General features: G+C 56.7%; 8 protein-coding genes across 9 annotated transcripts; 4 read left to right on the top strand and 4 right to left on the bottom strand.

Moving 5' to 3' along the window:
• Positions 1 to 130: 130 nt before the first annotated feature.
• On the bottom strand, positions 131 to 3,110 carry IUM83_15641 (putative splicing factor U2af large subunit; the record flags this gene model as incomplete). The annotated part of the gene is made up of 8 exons (XM_067940474.1): positions 131 to 142; positions 226 to 253; positions 331 to 341; positions 494 to 532; positions 611 to 688; positions 763 to 885; positions 960 to 2,022; positions 2,311 to 3,110. 8 exons carry the CDS (start codon positions 3,108 to 3,110, stop codon positions 131 to 133), a joined length of 2,154 nt encoding a protein of 717 aa, XP_067790573.1.
• Positions 3,111 to 3,261: 151 nt separating this feature from the next.
• On the top strand, positions 3,262 to 4,944 carry IUM83_15642 (tetratricopeptide repeat protein 26; the record flags this gene model as incomplete). The annotated part of the gene is made up of 1 exon (XM_067940475.1): positions 3,262 to 4,944. The coding sequence occupies one exon, from the start codon at positions 3,262 to 3,264 to the stop codon at positions 4,942 to 4,944; it is 1,683 nt and encodes a 560-aa protein (XP_067790635.1).
• Positions 4,945 to 5,057: 113 nt separating this feature from the next.
• On the bottom strand, positions 5,058 to 8,386 carry IUM83_15643 (trehalose-phosphatase; the record flags this gene model as incomplete). The annotated part of the gene is made up of 8 exons (XM_067940476.1): positions 5,058 to 5,322; positions 5,388 to 5,545; positions 5,607 to 5,719; positions 5,793 to 6,003; positions 6,086 to 6,619; positions 6,699 to 6,883; positions 6,977 to 7,014; positions 7,080 to 8,386. 8 exons carry the CDS (start codon positions 8,384 to 8,386, stop codon positions 5,058 to 5,060), a joined length of 2,811 nt encoding a protein of 936 aa, XP_067790636.1.
• On the top strand, positions 8,193 to 8,507 carry IUM83_15644 (uncharacterized protein; the record flags this gene model as incomplete). Its single annotated transcript, XM_067940477.1, has 1 exon — positions 8,193 to 8,507. One exon carries the CDS (start codon positions 8,193 to 8,195, stop codon positions 8,505 to 8,507), a length of 315 nt encoding a protein of 104 aa, XP_067790610.1.
• Positions 8,508 to 9,012: 505 nt separating this feature from the next.
• IUM83_15645 (LRR-containing protein) lies at positions 9,013 to 10,544 on the top strand (the record flags this gene model as incomplete). The annotated part of the gene is made up of 8 exons (XM_067940478.1): positions 9,013 to 9,110; positions 9,191 to 9,266; positions 9,350 to 9,421; positions 9,510 to 9,605; positions 9,671 to 9,886; positions 9,950 to 10,153; positions 10,220 to 10,345; positions 10,413 to 10,544. 8 exons carry the CDS (start codon positions 9,013 to 9,015, stop codon positions 10,542 to 10,544), a joined length of 1,020 nt encoding a protein of 339 aa, XP_067790561.1.
• A 125-nt stretch (positions 10,545 to 10,669) lies between these two features.
• IUM83_15646 (TKL protein kinase) lies at positions 10,670 to 13,546 on the bottom strand (the record flags this gene model as incomplete). 2 transcript variants are annotated; one of them, XM_067940480.1, is made up of 1 exon in its annotated part: positions 10,670 to 13,546. In XM_067940480.1, the coding sequence occupies one exon, from the start codon at positions 13,544 to 13,546 to the stop codon at positions 10,670 to 10,672; it is 2,877 nt and encodes a 958-aa protein (XP_067790609.1). The 2 variants fall into 2 exon arrangements, with proteins under 2 accessions (XP_067790609.1, XP_067790608.1); XM_067940479.1 differs by having other exon boundaries at positions 10,670 to 13,054.
• An 835-nt stretch (positions 13,547 to 14,381) lies between these two features.
• On the bottom strand, positions 14,382 to 15,974 carry IUM83_15647 (putative transmembrane protein; the record flags this gene model as incomplete). Its single annotated transcript, XM_067940481.1, has 1 exon — positions 14,382 to 15,974. The coding sequence occupies one exon, from the start codon at positions 15,972 to 15,974 to the stop codon at positions 14,382 to 14,384; it is 1,593 nt and encodes a 530-aa protein (XP_067790571.1).
• Positions 15,975 to 17,169: 1,195 nt separating this feature from the next.
• On the top strand, positions 17,170 to 21,550 carry IUM83_15648 (Radial spoke head 10 B; the record flags this gene model as incomplete). Its single annotated transcript, XM_067940482.1, has 2 exons — positions 17,170 to 18,643; positions 21,222 to 21,550. 2 exons carry the CDS (start codon positions 17,170 to 17,172, stop codon positions 21,548 to 21,550), a joined length of 1,803 nt encoding a protein of 600 aa, XP_067790606.1.
• Between the last annotated feature and the right edge of the window lie 596 nt (positions 21,551 to 22,146).

Consider the following 22,146-nt stretch of genomic DNA (forward strand, 5'->3'; position numbering starts at 1 on the left):
GTAGGATCGCCGTCCAAAGTCGTCCACAAGTGCGATCAAGAAAGGTCGCGTCGGACCACCTGCGCCTACGTCCACTGGCGGTGGCGTCAGCGCTCGCGAAGCCAGCTTCCTGTTTGTTGTTTCGTTGCTTTCATTCAAGGCTCTACATTAGCACAGTATGGAATCATGAACACATACACACATTAGGCAGAACTCCCAATACTAGGAAGCTCATGCGCACACAACAGAGTAGGCCAAGTTCATTGGATTCGATCTACACATCGCCACAGCACGGTTGGGGTTAGCCGAGGCCTTTGTGAGCAACGTCCGGGGACGTTACCGTACACAAACCTTCCTCCATGCTTGTGCTCAAATCACCAGTCCGTCGTTGGCCAACTTCGCGCATGTAAAGAAAAAATAAGAAAGAAATAGACTTGACCGCGATCCAGCGTCTGTGATCCTTCGTTCAGGAAAACTCGTGCATGTCGAACTTGTCCAAGGGGAAGTACGTCACCTTGACGATGTTGCCGCCAAATTTGCGTCCATTTAGAGCCTAAGCATTCAATATTGTAGCGCAGCACACCCGTCAGAACAAAAGAAAAGTAAATGAATAAACATGATCATATCGCACCTTCAAAGCGGCAACAGCGTTCTCTTCCTCTTCAAAACGAACATAGATGCAGCCCAGGCCGGGGATCTCTTCGTCATCCTAGAAACACAGAACACAATCAGATGTGAGCATGTATACCAAAACGTTAAAACCAGCTATTTCGCTTGACAAACCTTAGGACGCGGGATCTCCAGACCAGTCACGTTGCCGAAGCGCTTGCACTCTTCCTCTACATCTTCAGCAAGATCAGCATATTCGTCGTCATCTCTTAGCTCATCCACAGAAACCATATTCGCCTGTTCGAAGCAACAATACGTGAAGTTAGCATATGATTGCCAAGTATAACCAACGCCCAGTATGGCTAACGCACCATTTTCAGAACAGCACTCGGTTGGTCTTCGGGGATGATAGGAGCAGTCGGCGTAACGGGATCAGCCGCACCACTCGGGGGCTGACGTTGAACTGACAACAGAATGCCGCCAATGCTTAGTCCGTTCAAGCCTTCCACTGCTTGCGCAGCAACACTGTCATCTTCATACTCGAACAAGGCACTGCCCATAGACGCCCCCGTTGCTGTGTCCTTGACTAGAGTAAAGCTTTTAAGCGCTCCAAACGGCTCCACCAGTTCCTTCACTTGGTCTTCCGTCAACACAATCGGAATGTTCGACATGATAAGACGATGGGACGTTGACGAACCGTCAACTGTCGCACCAGTCACTGCAGGCACAATAACTGGGGCCACTGAGGCTACAGCCATTGTTGCTCCCACCAGCGCCACCGACTCTGTCATAGGAGCAGCGGTAGGCTCATCAATACTCGGCACAGCAGACTGAGCAAACCAGGCCGGGTTTGGTGTGCAGCCCAAGTTTGCGAGCGCAGTCTGGGCTCGCGCCGAAATCTGGGGCATCGGTTGGGGTGGTCCCATGAAGCTGCGAGGGCGACCGAACTTCAGCGGTTGACCCAGAAGCGACAGTTGGTTCAGCAGTAGGGCCAAGTTGCATTCCTCGACGGAACGCATCTCACAGAACGCGAAGTGGCCGTCCGTAGAGATCCACGTGTTGATAATCGGGTTGCCCGGCTGCGTTGTGAGCCCCACCTGCTGAATGATCGTACTCAGGAACTCCTGGAGCTGCGGGCCGGTCACGTTCGGCGGCAGGTTGCCGACGTACAGCTCGCGGGCCGGCTTCTGAGCCACGGCCGCTGCCATCGTCACGTTCGAAGCCTGCATCTTGGCAATGATGTCCTGAAGACTCATGGTGGGGTACTGGGCCATCAGCTGCGTAATCGTCGGGTTCACGCCAGCGCCCGGAGCGGCAGGAGCGGCTCCAGCTGCAGCCGGAGGGGCAGCCTCGGTCCCAGCCGCGGGCTGCTGGTCCGGCTTCGGAGAGCCGTCAGCTTCACGCCGCGGTCGGTCACGGGAGCTGGAGCGTTCACTGCGTCGGCGGCGGCGGCTGTAACTGGCGCTACGGCTGCGGCTGTAGCTGCGCCCTCTACGGCGGCTGCGACGATCACGATCACGATCGTGGTCTCGACCGCGCGCACGCCTGTCTCTCGGGGACCTCGAGCGAGACCCGCCGCGCCTGGAGCGCCGACTGCGGGACGGCGACCTCGACCGCGAGTACGACGAGCGGCGGTGTCGGCGGCGGCGAGAGGACCTCGACGGCGAGCGCGGCGAGCCCGAGCGAGAGCGAGAGCGGCGACTGCTCTTCCTGGAGGAGGACGGGCGGCGGCGGCCGTCCCTGTCCCTGTCCTTCTTCTCCTTCTCGTCTCCAGTCTCCTTCTCCTCCTCCTTCTTCTCCTCCTCCTTCTTGCCGTTCTCCTCCTTCTTCTTCTTCTCCTGCTCGTCGTCTTCCTCCTCCGTCTCCGTCTCGTCGTCCTCCTCCTTCTCCTTCTCCCTCTTGTTCTTCTCCTCCTTCCTCTCCTCCTTCTTCTTCTCCTTCTCCTTCTCCCTCTTGTTCTTCTCCTCCTTCCTCTCCTCCTTCTTCTTCTCCTTCTCCTTCTCGTCCGTCGACGTCTTCCTCGAGCGCTTGGCCTCCCGCGCGTCCCTGCTCTTGGACGGCGAGCGCGACGACCGCCGCTTCCTCGAGGACGACGCGTGACGCCGTCGACGCCGCGTCGACGCCCGCGAGGGCGACCGGGAGCGCGAGGACGACGCGTGACGCCGCCGACGTCGCGTGGCCGAGCGCGAGCGGCTGCGGCTTCCTGACGCCTTCCTGCGCGAGCTGCGGCGCTCCCGGTCGCGCCGTCGCGGGGAGCGGGAGCGTCTGGAGCCGCGGGAGGCGCGGCGCTCGTCTGCGGGCCGCGGGGAGCCCCTGTCGGCCCGGTCCTTGGGCTTGTCCTTGTCGCGCGAGGCCTCTCCGTCGGCGGTGCTGACGCTGTCGGCGCGGCGCTTCTTCCAGCCAGACTCGCGCAGCTGCTTGCGGATGGCTTCCTCCTCGCTCTCGCCGCGCGCGGGGCTCGGGGACGCTCTGTGGCGGCCGTGGCGGCGCCCCGCCTCGGGCTCTTCCTCGCGGCGGCCCATACTCGTCGACTGGATCGGAGAGCGCAACTGGCGGTTTTTTGGTGTGCGGAACACCACATGGTGTTTGGGGGATGATTTTTGGTGTGTGGTACATATGGATACATTTGTGGTGTGATCTTGAAGCGACGCATGTAGCCATTTGCAGGATAGGATGTACGTCGCCAAGCCCAAGCAGACGCAGCGCGCCAAGGCGCAGGAGATCGCGCGCGTCAAGACCAAGAAGGGCCCGACTGTGGAGGAATGCGTGGCCAAGAGGGACTTCACGGGCGCGTCCGCCATCCTCGAGTTCAACCTCAAGAGCGACGACGCGTCCGCCGTCACGGGCCCCGCCAAGGCCGAGGAGAAGCGCAAGACGCTGCTGTGGCTCGCCTACGCCTCCTTCCACCTGGGCAACTACCAGCGCGCGCTCGACGCCTACGCGCAGCTGCGCGACGTGGACGACTCGCCCGAGATCTACCTCTACCGGGCCTGCTGCCTGTTCTACCTGCAGATGTACAGGGAGGCGGCCAAGGAGGCCGAGAAGGGCCCCACCGGACAACTGCAGAACCGCCTGCTCTTCCACTGCGCCCACAAGGTGGGCGACGAGGACAAGCTGCTCGTGTACCACCAGCAGCTCACGGACTCCAAGGAGGACCAGCTGTCGCTGGCGGCTATCCACTACTTCCGGAACCACTTCCAGGAAGCCACCGACATCTACAAGAGGCTGCTGCTCGAGAACCGCGACGACATTGCGCTGAACGTGTACGTCGCCATGTGCTACTACAAACTCGACTACTACGACGTGTCGCTCGAGATCATGCAGGCGTACCTGCAGGCGTTCCCGGATAGCGTCGTGGCTGTGAACGTCAAGGCTTGCAACCAGTTCAAGCTCTACAACGGAGCTGCTGCCAAAGATGAGATCAAGACGCTGACGGACAGAGGATACAACATCGAGCAGAACGACCTCGTGAGCCATAACATGGTCGTCTTCGAGGACGGACAGAACGCGCTCCGAGTCTTGCCACAGTTTGTGGACGCACTGCCCGAGGCGAGACTCAACCTTGTGGTGTACTACCTCAAGCACGACAAACTGCAGGAAGCGTACGATCTGATCAAGGATGTGGAACCGTCCACGCCGCAAGAGTACATCCTCAAGGGCGTGGTGCATGCCACGCTGGGGCAGTCGACGTCGTCGCGGCAGCACATCAAGACAGCGCAGCAGTACTTTCAACTTGTCGGGTCTTCCCCCACCGAATGCGATACCATACCTGGGCGTCAGTGCATGGCCTCGTGCTTTTACCTGCTCAAGCAGTTCGAGGACGTCAACATCTACCTCAACTCCATCAAACAGTACCTCTACAACGAAGACGACTTCAACTGGAACTTCGGCATTTCGCTCTGCAACACCGGGTCGCACCAAGAAGCGCTTGAGACACTGCTACGCGTCCAGCAGGAAGAATATCGTCACGACTACTGCTACGTGAGCTGGCTCACGAGATGTTACATCCTGAATCACAACCCGTCTGCAGCCTGGGACTTGTATCTCAAGCTCGACAACTCAGACGACTCGTTCAACCTGCTGCAGCTCATCGCTCACGACTGCTACAAAATGGGCGAGTTCCTCTACGCAGCCAAGGCTTTTGACATCCTCGAGCGACTTGACCCCGATCCAGAGTACTGGGAGGGGAAGCGTGGCGCCTGTGTTGGGGTTTTCCAGCGTGCGGTAGCTGGCAAGGCCACCCGCGTGGAACTCGAGGAGGTGCTCAGCATTCTCAAGGCAAACAACAACCCGCAGGTCGAGTATATTGTGCGTATCATGAAGAAATGGGGGGCTGAGAACGGCATCAACGTGTGATGATGCACTGCTAGGTAAAAAAGGTAGTTCACTTCGATATACTACGTAATACTTGCCACTGTTACCTTACCGATCGGAGATCAGGTTCTAAAGCCTTCATACTACTCCGCGTTTTACTTGTGCGACTTTGAACGCACGCGCTGGATAGACCATGCGATGCCCAACGACGCCACAAGGTACATCAGCAGTTTCTTCTCTTGAGGATTCTTCACGCCACTGCGCCATCGTAGAATGCCGACCATGACGGCGACTACTCCAAGTTGCTGGAAAAGATTGAGCCACTTGTTCCGGTTCTTGCGGCGCGTTGGCGAAGGATATCGGTCCGCACTGTGCCCATGGTGGTCTGTGGGGATGATTTGGTCCTCAATCACAGGCGTCCTGCATGACAGCACCAAATGATGTCAGTCTCTCACGACGCCAGCAATTCGTTTAGTATCACTTACAAATGATTGTGAAGTCCATGGCGACTTGACGACTTTCTGATCACCGAGTCTGATGTCGCACTCCTTGATACTCCACTGCCGTGTGAGGAGGAGGAGAGGAACGGGCGAGTGTCTCGCACGAAAGACTGCATATCTGAGAGCGAGTAGTTGCGGTTGGACTGCATAATAAAACGTTAGCATGAATCAGCGCAAAAGCTCTCATCGGTGTGCATAAAATACCTTCGTAGCAACCACTTTCATGGACTTCAGCAGTGCGATGACGTCAGTGTAGTCATCAACAAAGAACTCAGCCTTGGAAGGTTTCTGCCCCACAGTGCAGGTAAATACTTTGTCTGTGAAGCACAGCGTCATTAGAATCTTCTCCATAAACTGCAACCACTCGTGCTAAGGACAAGTTGCCTTTACCTTTCGGCAGCTCGTCGTGTGCTATCATTTTCTTGAGCTCATCGAACATCAGCTCGTCAGCCACATCGTCCCCAATGCACAGAACAAAATTTGCTGCATTGCCGTCGACGCGCATTTTATTCAGCAAGTGGCTAACGATTTTGCCTTTGCCAACGCCCTCAGGTCGAACTTCGATGTAATCCTTGCCTTGAATAATGCTCAAGGGCCAACCCTGTTTCCAGCGCATCGAAACAGCATTTAATTAAGCGTAAGTTTCGATGCATACTCGAGTATCGTCAACATCCGCAACGTACCTCAAATACACCCTCCAAATGCTCCTTTAGCTCAGCTGCCTGCAGTGCGCCGAAGTCAAAATCGGATTTGCCGTAGCGAAACAGCACGGCACTCCTTCGCAGCTCCAGAGTAGACCCATTTGTTCGATCAACGTAGAGCTGGATGATCTTCTCCGCCTTGACACGCCACTGTTGATGACCACCCTCTGCTTGCAAAGTATCGCCGTGCCGTTCCCATGGACGTCCAATGCGGGCATCATTGCCTAAAACCGCGCGTCGGATAAAGTACCCGTGCTCTGCAACAAGGCCCAAGCCAGGGACACCGCCAAACTTCTGCGTAAGGAGGTCGCAATTGCAGCCGCTTACGATGAACACGGTGTTGCGAGGATCCTTGCACAATTGCTCAAGCGTGGCCAAGGCACTCAAAGGTACGTCAGGCCATCTCACCCCCATCACCTTCGATACATCGGGAGCTAGAGTTCGGTAATAGTCCAAGAAAATTGCGCGGTTTGTACTCGTGCGGTATCCCGGTGCAAGTTCCTTGTCCGTGAGTTTCTGTACAACAAGATATACAATCGAAAACTACATTAGCCAAACAGTAGGATCTCTGCATTAGCTCAACCGTCTAGCTTACCCGGAATTGAGCACTGACTTCCATGAGACGGAAATCCAGACCAAAGCCTGTACCCATATAGACAAAAGATTCCTCTTTCTTCCGTGCATTCACAATATCCGTGAGCACGCACTTGGCCCAGCGCCGTGGAGGGTTGGCTGACACAAACTGAAAGTCGCAATTTCGCCGGTGCTCACGTTCGTTAGCTGGCATGTATACAGCGTCCCGGAGTGCATCGATTACTTGATCTAACTCCCAAGGATTTACAGTTAGTGCGCCGCTCAGCAATCGGCTACTACCGGAAAACTCGCTAATGATCAGCACACCGGGTGAGGTTCTGCACCAAAGAAACACAGTTAGAAATGTAGTATACTTACACATGCGAGGAACAATCCAACGTACTTGTGCGTGGCAATGTACTCGAAAGGCGTCGTGTTGAGCCCGTCCCGCAGAACAGTCGTGATCTGCACGTCGGCAACACGCCACAGCGCCACACGCTCTTTGTACGGGAACTCGTCCACTTCCTCGTAATCCACCACGTTCCCCTTAGCGACGTCCCGATACTTGTTGTTGATCGCCTGCACAGCCAGCTCGATTTCCTTTTTGCTCTGCATATAGTCTGTCACTCTTCCACGTCTGTGAATCCCCTTCTGCACCAGCACAGCCTTGCCAATGAAGTCCGGGCACCTCGACAGAAACCCGTCGAACGCCAGCATCTTGGACGGAATCCCCTTCAGCCGTTCGATAGTGTCACAGCCGGCAAAAATCTTCTTGTCCCTGTACTTCTGGCGGAGCTCCACCACCATCTCACGCACGTCTTGACTCACGAGCGTGTTCTCAATCCTCTGCGCGTCGATGGCCATGTGGCTGCACGTGACCGCCACGCGCCGTCCGCCGTAGTCAATGCCCAACTGTCCCCTCAGAATGGGCTCGTAGCTCAGCCCCAAGATGCGTCGGCACGCCGACATGAAGTGCCTCGCGTACTCGAACAAGTGGAAGCCAATGTGGTCTGCGTTGAGCATGCCTCGGAGCAGCTCCTTCCTCATGGACAGCGTCCGGAAGACCTCGGACGACGGGAAGGGCACGTGCAGGAAGAGCCCGACGTTGGCCGCCCGCAGCTTGCGGACGACGTAGCTGGGCGTCAGCAGCAGGTGGTAGTCCTGCACCCAGACCACGTCCCCGGGCTCGTACAGCTCGCAGATCTTGTGCGCGAAGAGCTGGTTGACGTTGGCGTAGGCCTGCCACGCCACCTTCTGCCAGCCCGGGTTCCAGAACTGGGCGTGCGGCCGCTGCTGCTGCGCGTCCACGTCCAGCACCACGTCCACGGGGCTGTACACGTCCACGACGTTGTGGAACGTGGGCCAGAGCGTCTGCTTGCAGTAGTCCTCGTAGTAGAGCTTGGCCTCCTCCTGCTCCAGGAACACCGGGAAGCAGTTGAGCTCGCGCAGCAGCAGCTCCACGTCGTGGCGCTCCTCCACGGGCACGTCCTGCTCGGCCACGCGCCCCACGAACTTGATGCTGGCGCGCTCCGACAGCTCGCAGTGCGACAAGGTGTTCTGCGACTCGATCATGCGGTCGCCCGCCCACTCGACGCGCCACTGGGACGAGCCCTCGGCCTTGAACAGACGCACGGGCAGGCGGTTGGCCGCGATGATCACGGGCGTCTCGGGCGTCCACGCGTCCCCGGGCGGCTCGGCGTCGGGCGTCATGGGCGGCGACGCGTTGGGCTCTCGCTCTATTGCGTTTTGGCTTTTGCGGAATCGAAGCGAAGCTTCAACTAAGCGGTGGAGAGACGTGCGACGCAGGGGTTTATTGGCGATGGGGGGATAAAACCCGTGTTTTAGTCACCCAGATTCGTCGAATAACCCACAAAAGACGTTGTTCTTGGGGTGTTTTTTTTTCTCTTCCCACCCATCGGGAGTGGGTTTACGTGCGGTTTGTTGGGTGTTGCCATGGTCGACTCTGCCGACATCGTTGAGTGCACTGCGTGTGAGCCCTTTACATGTAGACCTGGGTGTTACATGTAGGTGTGGGTAGACAGCCTTCGCTGATCGAGTATTATCAGTTACCAGTAGTCTACGCATTTGCATCGATTTGAGGTTTTCAATAGTCGAGATGGGACAGGAGTCAACCATTTCGACCTCATTCGCAGCAGCAGATTAATAGTGCTGGCTGGGTGACATGTGCATGTGCATGTGGTGGTCTTCTTCTTAGTCGAATGTCTTCTTGGCAGTGAAGTTGTCGTGTACGGGATGGCTACATTTTTGCGGTCGCAGCAGCCAAAGTTGTCCGGTGTTTGGCGTCGCTTCGGGCGCTGCAATTCGAGCCGAAGCCGATGAGCAAGAAGGCCAAGCCCAAGCCCAAGGCTGCCGTCGTGGACGAGAACGTCGTGACGCGGCAGATCGTCGCGACCAACTACGGCAAAGCCTGCAAGTGAGGATATCTGATTGTAAGCGAATGAATTGGCGCGGTTCAAGTGGATGACGGGAAGATTCTCTGTTGTTCGCTGCCAGAGCTATTGGTGTCCAGGCGAACCCGCACGTGAACGAACTCTTCCGCGGCAAAGAAGAGGATGGAGACCTCGTGAACGTAGGTGCTGTTCTTGCAGTAAATACTGCACAAGTTGCTACATTGTTGTTCTAATTGTATTGATGGTCATCGCTGACGTACAGTTCATCCTCGAGGGCGAGGACGTTGGAACGCTGGGTCCTGGCGGCGTTCGCGCCATAGTGCTGGCCATCATGATATCCTTCCCACCGCTCTGTTCTTCATATCGATGTTTTACTTTTTCAGTACCGATGGAAGCGTTCTCCTTGACGGCATGATCTTCACGGCGTCGGTCCAGGATTCAGCAATGGACCGTACACCCAGCTGCGATACATTCGTATCTGGAAGCAGGAGATCGGCAACGATGGCGCCGCTGCCATTGTACGTGTACTGTTGGGCTGTGCCGGGTTCTGTGTTCTCTACTTACAGCACGGTGATGCTTCAAGGCAAGCTTGCTGCAGGCCACTTCAGGGGTAAACATCGCGTATCTGGAGCTGCTGGACTGCGGCATCGGAGAGGACGGATGCAGGGCACTGGCGGATGTGCTGTCCCAACAAAAGGCACCCGGGCTGCTCACACTCCATCTAGATTACAATCGCGAGGTGGGCGACGCTGGTGTAAGCGCACTTGTCGACGGACTCTTCAATAACACGGCGCTGAAGGTGTGTCTATCCATTGCCGGAGTTTGCACCGGCAGCACCTTACGCTTTTGGACGTTCTCGTAGCAACTGCACCTGAACTATTGCAGCCTTGGACCAGACAGCTGCATCAAGCTCGCTCAACTGATTGCCATGCCGACCTGCGCGATCGAAACGTTATCTCTGCAGGGCAACAGTGTGGAAGCTGACGGTCTGCAGCACCTTTCGCTTGGGCTCGCGCGCTCTCACAAGCTGGTCACGCTGAACTTGTCGGACAATGGCATCCGCAACGTAAGTCTTGACTCCATGAACCCCCGTAAGAAATTGAAAACTAATTTATCACTGCTGCCCATGAAGAACATCGAGGCGCTCACAGCTTTTCGAGACGGGCTTCTTCGAAGCAAGGCTCTGGCAAATGTGGACTTCACCTTCAACCTGATTGAGCCCGAAGGTGCCAACATTCTGCTACCCGCTCTTGCGCCCGTGCGTTCTGGTTCGTTTTAATCTGTCCGACTTGAATGCCAAACCAACACTCGTGTCAAATTTGCAGGAAAACACGAAACTTCTGTCCTTCCTGGTCGATTCATCACTCCCAGGAGATATCTTCCGGCAGCTCAACCGCGCACGCAAGGCTGAAGGCAAAAAGAAGGGAAAGAAGGGAGGCAGCAAAAAGAAGAAATGATCAACACAACAAGTTAGCAGCAAAGAGGTGTTTACTGGAGCACCACACATTGTAAAACAGCAACAAACACTGGCTATGCAATTGCTGATTGCCTCATACCTTACACCCCACAGGATGTGAGAAGTTTAAATATTGACGATGAACGGCGTCCCATTCGGAGAGGACTCGACAAACGTGTGCGGTGGCGCGTTAATAAGATCAGTGGGCTGTGTTTCCTGGATAGTGCCGGTGCGGCGTCGCCACTCGGGGCGTTTCTTCTTGATCTTCGGTGTGCGGGTTCCCACTGATCGACCGCTGATGGAGGAGCTCGTACTGCCATGGAGAGTGCCAATACTACTGTTTCTTGCGTCATTGATGCTGATACCGAAGCTGTCAGACGGGTGAAACCCACTATCGTTGACACCCATGCTTACAGTGCTGCTAGTAGAGCTCACAGAGCTCAGCCGGCTGCTGGCAGAAGTGTCCATGGAGCCCATAGAGCCGTGACGCGACCTGGAACGGGACTTTGTGGAGCTCTTGGAGCTACTAGCACCCGATGCACCGAGAATGGCCGGAGAAGCCAACGATTCCAGCGTTGGGACATACGAAAACTCTTCAGCGAAGCTCTCAGCTTCCGAGTCAGATTCACTCGCATGGTTTTCATCCAGTGCAGCAGGTGGTCGGCTGAAGTTGCGTCGGTCGAATCCTGTAATTGCTCCCATGGAAGTGGGCGAATCCAGGTATGTCGACGATGACAGCGACTGCGAAATTGAAGATGACATCGACATGCCTAACAGGCTCACACCCGTGAATCGTGGGCCAGTTGGATCCCAAACTTCCTCACGGCCGATTCGCTGCAGACTGTTAATCACCTGCTGAATTGTGGGGCGCTCGCGCGGGTCAGCTTGCCAGCACGTCACAATCAGCAGTTTCCAGCGCAGAGGACACATATCTGAACGGATATTCGGGCGAACTCCCTTGAGCACGAAATCCTCAACCTCGTGGTTCCATCGAGTGTTTTCAAATGGCAGCTTTCCTTCAATGAGCTCCCACAGGATAAGCGCAAGACTGTAAATGTCGACCTTACTGGTGTAAATGCGCTCTCCCCGCATGACCTCCGGCGCCATCCAACGTGTAGTTCCGACAAGTCCCGTCATCTCCACAACGGGTGTCTTCGCAGAGCTCCTAACTTTTGTCTGAGAAGCCTGAAGTTGCGCAGCTGATGACACGATCTCTGAAAAGCGAAGTGTGCCGAAATCCGCGATCTTGGCATGCCACGAGTCATCCACCAGCACATTTGGAGACTTCAAGTCTCGGTGGATCATAGGTGGATTCGCATTGTGCAAGTACTGGATGCCGTGAGAGATACCTAACGCAAGCCGCAATTTGGTCGGCCAGTTCAGGTTCTTGACATCTGGGGTCTGTTGCTTTAGGACATCGCGCAGAGAACCACGAGCACAGTACTCCGAAATAATACAAATCGATCCGCGGTAGAAACCAGCCTCCATGAACAGCACAATGTTCGGGTGGCACAAGCCACGCATGACCTCCGCCTCCGCCTGAATCTCCGCGTTACAGGCGTGCTGAAACTCGGCCAGGTCAGCTGCGCTCTCCAGCGCCGCAAGCACTGCTTTCATCTTAACAGCCACGTTCGCTCCACGCCACTTGCCGAGATACACGACAGCGACGCCCTCGCCAATCTTGTCGCCAATCTCCAAGCCCTTAAGCTCGTGGTGCGACGGCGACATGAGAAGCTTGGGAATGGTGCCGTCGCCTGTGTTCCCCGTCCCCATGGCGTTCGCTGAACCTGCTGTTCCATTGGCGCCTCCGCTCATAAACCTGCGGCTTCCGAGCCTGTTAAGCCCATTGGCGTGCTGTCCGTCACCTGAATCATACTGTCCTCGCAAAGTGCGGTTCGACTTGGCCTGGAAGATCTTCAAGCAGAGCGTCGGCTTGGTCAGATAAATGATGGCGTTCACAAACGGCCACATGGCGAGCACCACGGAGCACGTGTCCATGACTTCGCCCGAGCTGTGCAGTCCCAGCGCCAGGTCCGCGATGACGATCGGGCCCACGAACACGAAGAACGCCAGCGTGTACGAGGCCAGCTTGGACACGACGTAGGCGCCCTTGCGGCGCTCCTGCTTCCTCCACCTCCTGGCGAAGTTGAGCCAGCAGAACGTGATGATGAGGAAGCACATGACGGCCATGATCTTCCAGATGATCTTGGCGGCGTTGACGAAGCCCTTGGTCTCGTAGTAGCTCGAGTAGAGCTCGAGCACCCAGTAGAAGACCACGACCATCCAGATGATGGCGTGCGCGATGGCCACGTCGAAGCTCGCGCGGTTGCGGTGCTTGGCGATGTACAGCGCCAGCGTGGCGACCCAGCAGAAGCTGGCCACCTGCGAGCACCAGTGCGGCGCCTGCGCCCAGAAGGTGAGCTGGAAGCTGTCGGCGGCCTTGGGCGCCCAGAGCTCCACGGCCGTGACCACCGCGCCCGAGAGCGAGAAGACGAAGTCGGTGATGCACATGACGCGCAGGATGCGCGAGGCCACGGACACGCGCGGGCGGTCGTCGTCGCTCTCGTTCGTGGTGAGGTCGGGCCCGCCCACGGGCGCGTACAGCGCGTTCTCGCGCTCGCGGATGAGGTACGAGGCCTGGCGGTTGCGCCGGTATTCGTCCGACGAGTTCGAGTGCGTGGCCGTCGTGCGGCCCTGGGACGACAGGTTGAGCAGCGCCGGGGGCGTGGGCACGCCGCCGACCTCGCAGCGGTGGTCGACGGCCGCCAGCATGGGCGTCTGCAGCTGGCGGCGCGCACGCTGCTCCTTCTTGAGCGCCACGACCTGCATCACGTGGCGGGAGCCCACGAAGGCCGACATGAGCGTGGACAGGAACTGCGCCACCAGCTTGCCGTACAGCAGCGCCACGTTGCCGTAGTCCTCGCTCGTGATGGCGTCGACGCCGACGTCGACGCCATTGCCATTGCCGCTGAAGCTGAAGCTGCCGCTGTAGCTGCTGGACATGGCGGCGTCCAGGAGCTCTGGAGGTGGCGGGCCTGCTCTGGCTGAGGCTGGAGGTCTGTAGCTGCTCGCCTCCGCCCTGCTTTTTCCTCACTGCTCTGACCGGGAAGGTCTGGGGTTTGTGTCACCCGCGCTAAGTGCGAAATCGGGCCAGTTGTTGTACTTGCGCTTTGTATGCCGAGGAGTCGGCGGGCCGATTTGGGGTGATGGGGATCACCAGCGACGATTCGATGGCGCGTGCGTGTCGTGTATGGGGGCGGAAGTTGCCGTCGGCGGGGCTTCGAATTAGGCTGTCGGCTTTGCTTAGGCGCCGCTGGGCGGAGGGAGGTGGTCGTCAACTGCACTGCAGTGGCGCTGCGTCTGATGGCTTATATGGGTCTTTAGCGTCGCCTCTGCGTGCGGACGATGCGAGTGCAACTGGATTGACACCGGCTGCTGCGCGGGAAGCACCTGCGTCATGCTTGCCTGCGTCGGTGCGTGTTGAGAGGCTCGACGAGTCGGTCACCACCGCCCAGCGCGCGTAAGCCTCGGGAATGGCGGCGGCGATTTGCATCACGGCAAAGGCAGCGCCCGTTGTGGCGTCGACTTGAGCCTCCAGCGTGGTCTCTGCCCGCAATCGTCAGGCTCGCCTCGATGAGCTCCTGCCCCGAGCCAAAGTTGGCTGCAGTTCTTGTTCAAGGCAGGGTTGCTGCGCGTTTCTTATTATTCGTCTCCTTATGTTACAAGCATTGTGGCCGAAGTTCCGCAGCTTTTCAAGTTGAACGGTGATAGGCATGTAGACAGACGTCTTGAGCGAATCTGCTCGGTGAGCGGGCACCGAGTTCCCATCGCGGCAGCATCACGCGTGAGGCGGGTACCGGATGAAGACGCCCGCTTCATTGATGTCGCTGTTCACACCATTGCTCGGCTGCGGCTGCGGCTCCGTTTCGTGCAGCACGAGCGCGGCAATGTGGAACGCGTGCAGCGGACGCCGACAGCGGCTGTCCGGGTCATCCAGCGAGCAGTCTAGGAAGAGCCTCGGGAAGCGGCCGTCCACGAGCATCACCTTGGCGATCTCCTCCACGCCCACGTCGCGCTGGATCGCAACCTCCTTTCGGCGACCAGAGATAGCGACGCATAGTGCCCCGGCGAGCACGACAGCGCAACCAGCGATGGAAATCAGCGCCGACGGAAGCGGGATCTGCGCCTCCAGTGTCACGTGCATGCCACTGCCGGCAAAGCCAAGCGTTCGAGAGCCGTCGACGCTCTCCTTCTCTTCTCGCACGACGGCGTTCTGGAAGAGCAGGAAAAGCGCGGCGGTGTACGACTCCTGAAAACCGAAGCCCATGTACCAGCGATTCTGCTCCACCTGCGCGGCGAAAACGTCCACGCTGGTGGAGCATTGGCCGTCGAGGTCTTGCCATGCGTCGTCTCCGTCGTGGCGGACATTGCGCTTGAACAGCAGGTCGCCTTGTATGTCGGTTGGCGTGGTCAGCATTGCCAGTGGGGTCCAGCGCGAGTAGAGACCATCGAAGTTGCCAAGCGAGTCGACTGGGAAGTGGTCTTTGCCAACAATCAGGTGTCTTGCCGTCGATGGTGTTGATGAATTGGGATTGCTTAGTGGATAGCTGATGCCCGTACAGGCGTCGGAACCGGTAGCCCCGCACGTCGCGTTGAATTCGCTCGCTAAGTCTTTCGTGCGCCAGGACAGCCGCCCCAGGGTGATTGTGTGGTAGCGTCGAATATTGGTCACCGTGACGATCCGCGAGGCATTGGTTGAAGTCGACACCTCGACTGTGACATCGTCGGCGACCACCCGACGAGCAAAGCTGTAGACCAGAAATGACGATGTGGAGCGACGCGTGCAGATAGCGCCGTGCAGATAGCCCCTCGTCATGAATTCAGTGCCATCGTCGAAGACACAGCCCGCGAAGGCCTGGATTTGGGGCTCGACGTTCCACTGGGAGTAGTCTGCATCCCCCAGGGATGCCGTCGTCGAGAAGGTCCCCGCTGGAGGCCGGATCAAACACGCCGTCTCGCCACAGTCTGTAATGGAGCTGAGCCTGTAGAGAAGAGACGAGTTCGAGCTCATTGAAACAGATGCTGTCGCTGCTGCAGTCGACCCGTTGTCGGCAATGGCAATGGCGCGTTCGTCAAAAGGGATCTCAATCGTGACGGCATCGTAGCCAATGCTGGCAGAAAGGGCCACGTGCGAGATGTTGAAGGAGACGGCCTCGGTGTCGAATGCCAGCCCGGTTCGCAAGGACTGATCATCGAGAGTCTTCTGCAACATTGTGCTGGCAGCGAGTTGGAAATCGATATAAGCAATGGGGCCCATGCCCTCGTCCTCTGCTCCTCGCCAGGATACAACCTCTTCTTGAAATTCGGCCAACGAGTTGTTCTCAAGGTAGGAGAGTCCCTCCCATGCCAGCAGCGTCTGCGAGAAGAACATCGCGTACAGCAGCAAATTAGCCGATAAAGTCGCGTTGAAGTCTTCGAGAGACGAAGTCGAGGTTGAGTGTGTCCTGTTCGCATTGCCACCGGTCGAAGCGACCAATACGTCACTGATCTTCGTGTTCAGCGATAACTCTGCTTCGAGGCCACCCGGCAACAAGTCGACCAACCAGTCGTTGGCGAAGAAGGCGTAGGTGGTGGCGATGTTCGGCCACCCGCCACGACCTTGACAACGGCTTGCACTCGACTTCACGTACACGGGAAGCATCGCAGTGCGCAGCAGCGTGTCGTCTGTGGGTCGCAGCATAAATGTCAGGTCATTACTGGTAGGTGTTGCTCCAGCCAGAGTCGACGACGAAGACAGGTCAGAGGCCACGATCACGGGCACCACGAGCGGATCCAATTGCTGCACATTCAACGTGCTGAACGCTCCAGTGAGCAGCGCCACCAAAGTCCCTTGGCCACAGAAGAGCAGCGCTCGCCAGGCCACCGACTCGTTCTGCAGACTGTTCCGTGGCGACAGCACCAGACTCAGCACTGGCACGAAGAGTGCGATTGCCATCTCGAACGGCTTGGCCAGCATCGCAGCGGCCGTGCCCGTGTAGAAGTTGTACTCGTTGAGCGTACCCACGGACGCCACCGAGTCGCGAGAGCCGACAGGAACTCCGCCCGCAAAGACCGCGACAACCAACAGCAGCGCCACCACGAACGCGATAGCTCCAGACAGAACGCGCACGCCACGAACGCGGATCAGCAGCGGCATCTGGACCTTCTGCTCTCCTAGGACGGCGGTGTGGCGCAGCGAGGACAGCACCGTCCAGTTGCTCGGCGGTTGAAGAGCTGAAACACTCAGAGGCACCGACGGCGGCGGCGGGGTGTGCAACGAGGCGTAGCAGTCTCGGCTGAAGTCGCTGAACATGTCGAAGGACCTGAGCCCGTCTTCGTCTTCCGTCAACGCCATCATCTCTCACTAAGCTATTATATCTTCACACTAAACAGCAGCAAGCGTGAGCAGTAGCAATGGCATCCGCACTTTCCTCGTGGCTGCACATGTATGATACACTTTGGTAGCTCCTCGCCGTCGGCTATTGTTGCCTTTTTCCAGCCCAAATTTTGGGCAAGTTGAAGTACCGAAAATGGTTGAAGTGTCCAAAAACAATCACTCTTGTGTCGCAAAACCGCAAACCGCGCTCATGGCGGCTCGGGAAGGTGTCGGCGCTCGTGCACGCGTCGTATCTCGCTCCAGCAGCGGTCGCGCGGCGCCATGGACGCCGCAAGTGCTCGCCGTAGCTGTCGTGCGCATCTGCAGCGAGTCTCGGCCCTCAGTTCCCTCTGTAAGCAACGCAAACGACGCGCAAGCGGAGCCCCAAGACGTCGTCGAGTTCGCGCGGCCGCCGCTGGACTCCGAGGCCTTAATACTGAACGAGCAGCAGCTGCTGGGCTGCGGCCGCCTCGTAGCCGCGTCAATTGGGTCCTCTGCAGCCTCCAACGGCGGCGGATTGGGCTTCGCGCTCGACGACGAGGCAGGAGACGGCGACGAAGCGCTGGCTGGGGCCTCCAGAGACGCAGAGGAGGAGGACGAGGAGATCTTCAGCCGGGAGATGCGGGCGGCCGACGCCGACGCCCCCAGCGGGGGCGTGTACTTCTGTCTGCCGAGAGGCGCGGGCCTCAAGAGCCGCACGGGGGTGGGCGTCGCCTTCGTAGACAATAGAATGCCCACGAGGAAGAGCAGCCAGACGCGGCTGCTGCTGCTGCTGCTCGCGCCCAATAAGGGCGAGTCGGTGAAGGTCTTCGGAGCTCTGAGAGCTCAATTGAGAGCGGTGGCGGGCAGGCTCTTTGATGAAGGGACGGAGGACGGGGAGTTCGCGGTGGTGGACGAGCTGTACAAGACGCTGGAGGAGCAGCAGTCGCCGTTGGTGAGTGGGTTGCTGCCGAACGCGGCCATGGTGAGAAGACTTGGGGGCAGCGACGTGGTGGCCACGCTGCACGCGTTGCTGCTGCAGGGGAAGGTGGTGTGCTACTCGGCTAGTGCCAGTGCGGCGTCGGCGGCGGTGATTGCGCTGCTGGCGATGCTACCGTCGCAGTTGGCGCACTCGTTGCTGCAAGAGCGGAGAGAGGTGTTTGAGATGCAGCCGTGTTGTTCATTGGAGTATGGGGAGGAGATTTTTGCAGGGAATGGAGGGTACTTGATCGGGACGAGCAACCCGCTGCTGCTGAAGAACGAGGATGCGCAGTATGATCTCGTGCTGGATCTGGATGCGGGGCAAGTCACCGCGCACCCGACAGCGATGAGTGAACGCGCTTTCGCGTTTGGTACGAAAACGGCAGCGTTAGCGGATGACCTGACTCGACGGTTTAATGACCCTGTAGCCCCGCTACGCATGAGGATTGTGGGTCAGCGAACTCGCGACAACGAGTGGGTTTTGGCCCAGTGCCGTTCATATTTCGAAGAGCTGTTGGAAGCCGAGCTGTCAGCTAGCATGTTTGCCGAGAAAGAAGACGAAAACGGCAGCTATTCAGAGTCAAACGCTGGGATGATTGATTTGTTTCCAGAGTCCTTCCGTTCAATGCTCGAGGAAATTGCGGCGCCAGTGCTTGGCAGCTTGGTCCACGTTGACGATGATGACGAACCTCCCAACCCACGCACGGTATTTTGCTCCGACTATGGTTGGAGCTGGACTCTTTCATGGCAGTCTACAAGTAACTACGCGAGGTGGCTTGAGCAGGAGCTGCGTCAGCGGAGGCTGACGAGAAGTAGTTCAAGTGGGTCACCTCGAACACTGAAGCCTCCACCTCATGAAGGATATGCAACATACACATACCCTAACGGCGATGCGTACGAAGGCGATTTTGTGGAAGGCAGACGCGAGGGTTATGGTATGTACTTGGAGCGTGTGACGGGCAACCAGTACGATGGTTCGTGGTTAGCAGATGAACGGCATGGAAAAGGGGTGCTTACGTCCAAAGCGAGCGGGGGCTACATTTACGACGGCGAGTGGGTGCATGACATGCGATGCGGACAAGGGCACAGTACGCGCCGTGGAGGTGGAGGAACAAGCGGCGGAGAGAGCTATACTGGTCAGTGGCGTGACAATCGCTTCCATGGTCGAGGAGTATACGTTAATAGTGAGGGCGACGTGTACGACGGCGAGTGGCAAGACGGTGTTAGGCATGGAGCTGGCAAGTTGACCATAGTGAAGCCGGTAACGACTAGATCTGGCGAGATGGGAGGTGTGGTGCAATACGTTGGCGAGTGGGTCGACGGGAAATTTCATGGTACTGGATCATGCCAATACGCTGATGGATCTGAGTATTCCGGCACTTTCAAGCAAGGTCGACGGCACGGAAATGGCATCTTAGTACTTTCATCGGGCGATCGGTATGAAGGGCAATGGTGGCAGGGGATGCGTCACGGTCAGGGTATTGCTTTTTCCAAAACCTCAGGAACCACTCGCGAAGGTGCTTGGAAGCGGGGTGTTGAGGTTAGCGACGGAGATTGGCTCATTACTTTCGCGAACGGTGACAAATACTCAGGTGCCTGCCGTCGTGGAAAACCTTGGGGCAAAGGAACGTGCAAATTTGCCAATGGTGCCGTGTATACTGGCGATTGGATTGATGGTCTTCGTGAAGGACTCGGAATATGTGTTAACCCAGACGGAACTATTCTGGAGGGTGAGTGGCAACACAGTGTATTTGTCAAAGCTATGCGGTCTCCGTCTCGGTTTGTGGATGTTTCCCTTTCGTCGAACACTCCTCCATCATCACCAAGGCGATCGTCCATGTCATTTGAAACCACAAGAGAATCGGAGGACCCGATGTTTGGTGTACATCGTCACGTTTATCCGAGTGGAGACGTGTACGAAGGAGAGTTTAAAGAGGGGTGTCGCGATGGCTTCGGTATTTTCACCGAGCGTTCGACGGGTAGCACGTATGAAGGTCAATGGGTCCAGAATTTGCGTCATGGCAACGGGGTGCTGACATCCGGCTCAAAGGATTTTATTTATGATGGGGCTTGGAAAAACGACCAACGTTGTGGCCACGGCAACTGCGTGATAAGCGGGGGCCGCGAAACATACAGTGGGCAATGGTGGGGAAATGCGTTCCATGGTATTGGAAAGTACACTGATGCTGAGGGCAGCATATATGAAGGAGAATTCGTGCGGGGCAAGAAGCATGGCGTCGGCAAGCTCATTGCCCCTGCCGCCGAAATACAACCAGAATCACTCGAAAAACATCAAACAGAACAATACTCTGGAGAGTGGCGTGACGGTAGCCGTGAGGGTGTGGGCGACGCCGTTTTTGCCGACGGCTCAAGGTATTCGGGGCAGTGGAAAGATGATCTTCAGCACGGCGAGGGCACATTCACGTCAGCTGAGGGTGATCGATACGTGGGCCAATGGCATCGTGGATGCCGCGAAGGTGCGGGTATATTCACGGTCGGTAGTTCTGGCGTGATAAAAGAAGGTCAGTGGTATCACGATGAACCTGTGGACGGCGAATGGACCATTACGTTTCCAGACAGCAGCAAGTTCACCGGCGAGTGTGTTGGAGGGCGGCCCCACGGACGCGGGCTCTGCAAGTATGCTGGTGGCGATTTGTATGACGGCATGTGGGTACATGGCAAGCGTCACGGCGCAGGCTCAGGTTTTTTCGCGAACGGCGAGAGCTTCGTGGGTCAGTGGGAAAATAATCACGTAGCGCTAAATGGTCAGGGGAAATTGACACTGGCAGACGGCACGGTTCACGTGTATGCCAAGTGATAAAGTCCAGCCCATTGCAGTATCGATAAGGATTACTTGGGGGAAGTAAATTGCAAGCGAGCTACGAGTCAAGGAGGTCCTGTACACACAGAGTACACGAATCCTGAGCTACGTCAACTTCGTGGACCTACCTACGCCTACGCGTTTGTTTGCGGTGCTTGTGCAAGTCCTGAAGTTGGCCCAAATACTCAAGATCGTTCTTTTTCTGAGGATTATGCATTTGGCCTTGCATTCTGTGCATTTGATTCGGATTTCAGTGCAAATGCTTTCGTTCTTGTGAACTTGGCATGGAAAAGCTGTACATCCCCTCATTCCTTCATCTACAGCAAGCCTACCCTTCGCATAAGCCTCCAAGGCTATATCAGTCGACATTTGATGGACAGTGTAAGACCTCAGCTATCATTCGTTCCTGGTGATAATAGCTTTTTACAACAGAATCCCGTACAGCCCTCGAAGGAATATGGTGAAGCTTGTGTGCGCCTTAGCCGTCGACCTGAGTCACCCCTTCAGTATCGACTTGCCAGAGACTAGTGACGTCTACGACATCAAACCGGCAGTCAAACAGTGCATCCAGGACGCGATCAAGCGTCCGCTGGACGCCCCGGATTTGGAGCTGTTCCGCGCCAAGCGCAACGGGAAATGGCTAACTATCGCTGAGACAAAGATGCTGAACCCCAACGCGCTTGGCCTCGAGAACGTGTGGGATGTAACGAGAGTTCTCAAGAATTCCGGGCTGGGTGATCGTGATGTATTGGCTCCAGGTGGCGACATCGAAACCAACGTGGTTCATGTGATTGTGGATGAGCTTCACTAGGTTTGCTACCCTGACACCAGCTAGTACATACCTGGTATGTATATGCTCTTTTGGCAAGTGACTACAATGGAAGAGGTTATAAGTGATGGTAGATCTTGAGATCGTGCAAGCCTCGACCTGAAACATGATACAGCCATCTTTCCCGATCACTTCGCAAGTTGCTGCCAAGCACTCACAGCATGGTGCACATTTGAAATAGTCACTTTTAATTTCACTTTCGACAAAAATGGTTTGAGTGAAATACTAGTGATGAAGGCTGGGGAGGGAGATATGATGCAATATTATATCTAATATACAAATAGACCACATGTCGTTTGAGATCACACTTTCTACATGTATCTCGTAATTGCCGAATTTATACTTAAACCTGTCTTTACCTCTGCTCTCCAGTCAGTTCTCCGATAAGGTTCGCACCTGGACAGGTTCACGTATAGGCGATTTTTGCGTTGTGGTGCTTTTAGTGTACTCCTAACACTAACATGTTAGCTACTGTACATGTTAGCTAACTGTTAGTTAGTGTCTAGTATTTTGAGCTAACATGTCAGTAGAAGTCAGAGGGATAAGCGTGAACTCGACGATTAGAAAACTTGAAAGTG

Source organism: Phytophthora cinnamomi (assembly GCF_018691715.1).
Source record: "Phytophthora cinnamomi strain GKB4 chromosome Unknown Contig45, whole genome shotgun sequence".
Lineage (NCBI taxonomy): Eukaryota > Oomycota > Peronosporomycetes > Peronosporales > Peronosporaceae > Phytophthora > Phytophthora cinnamomi.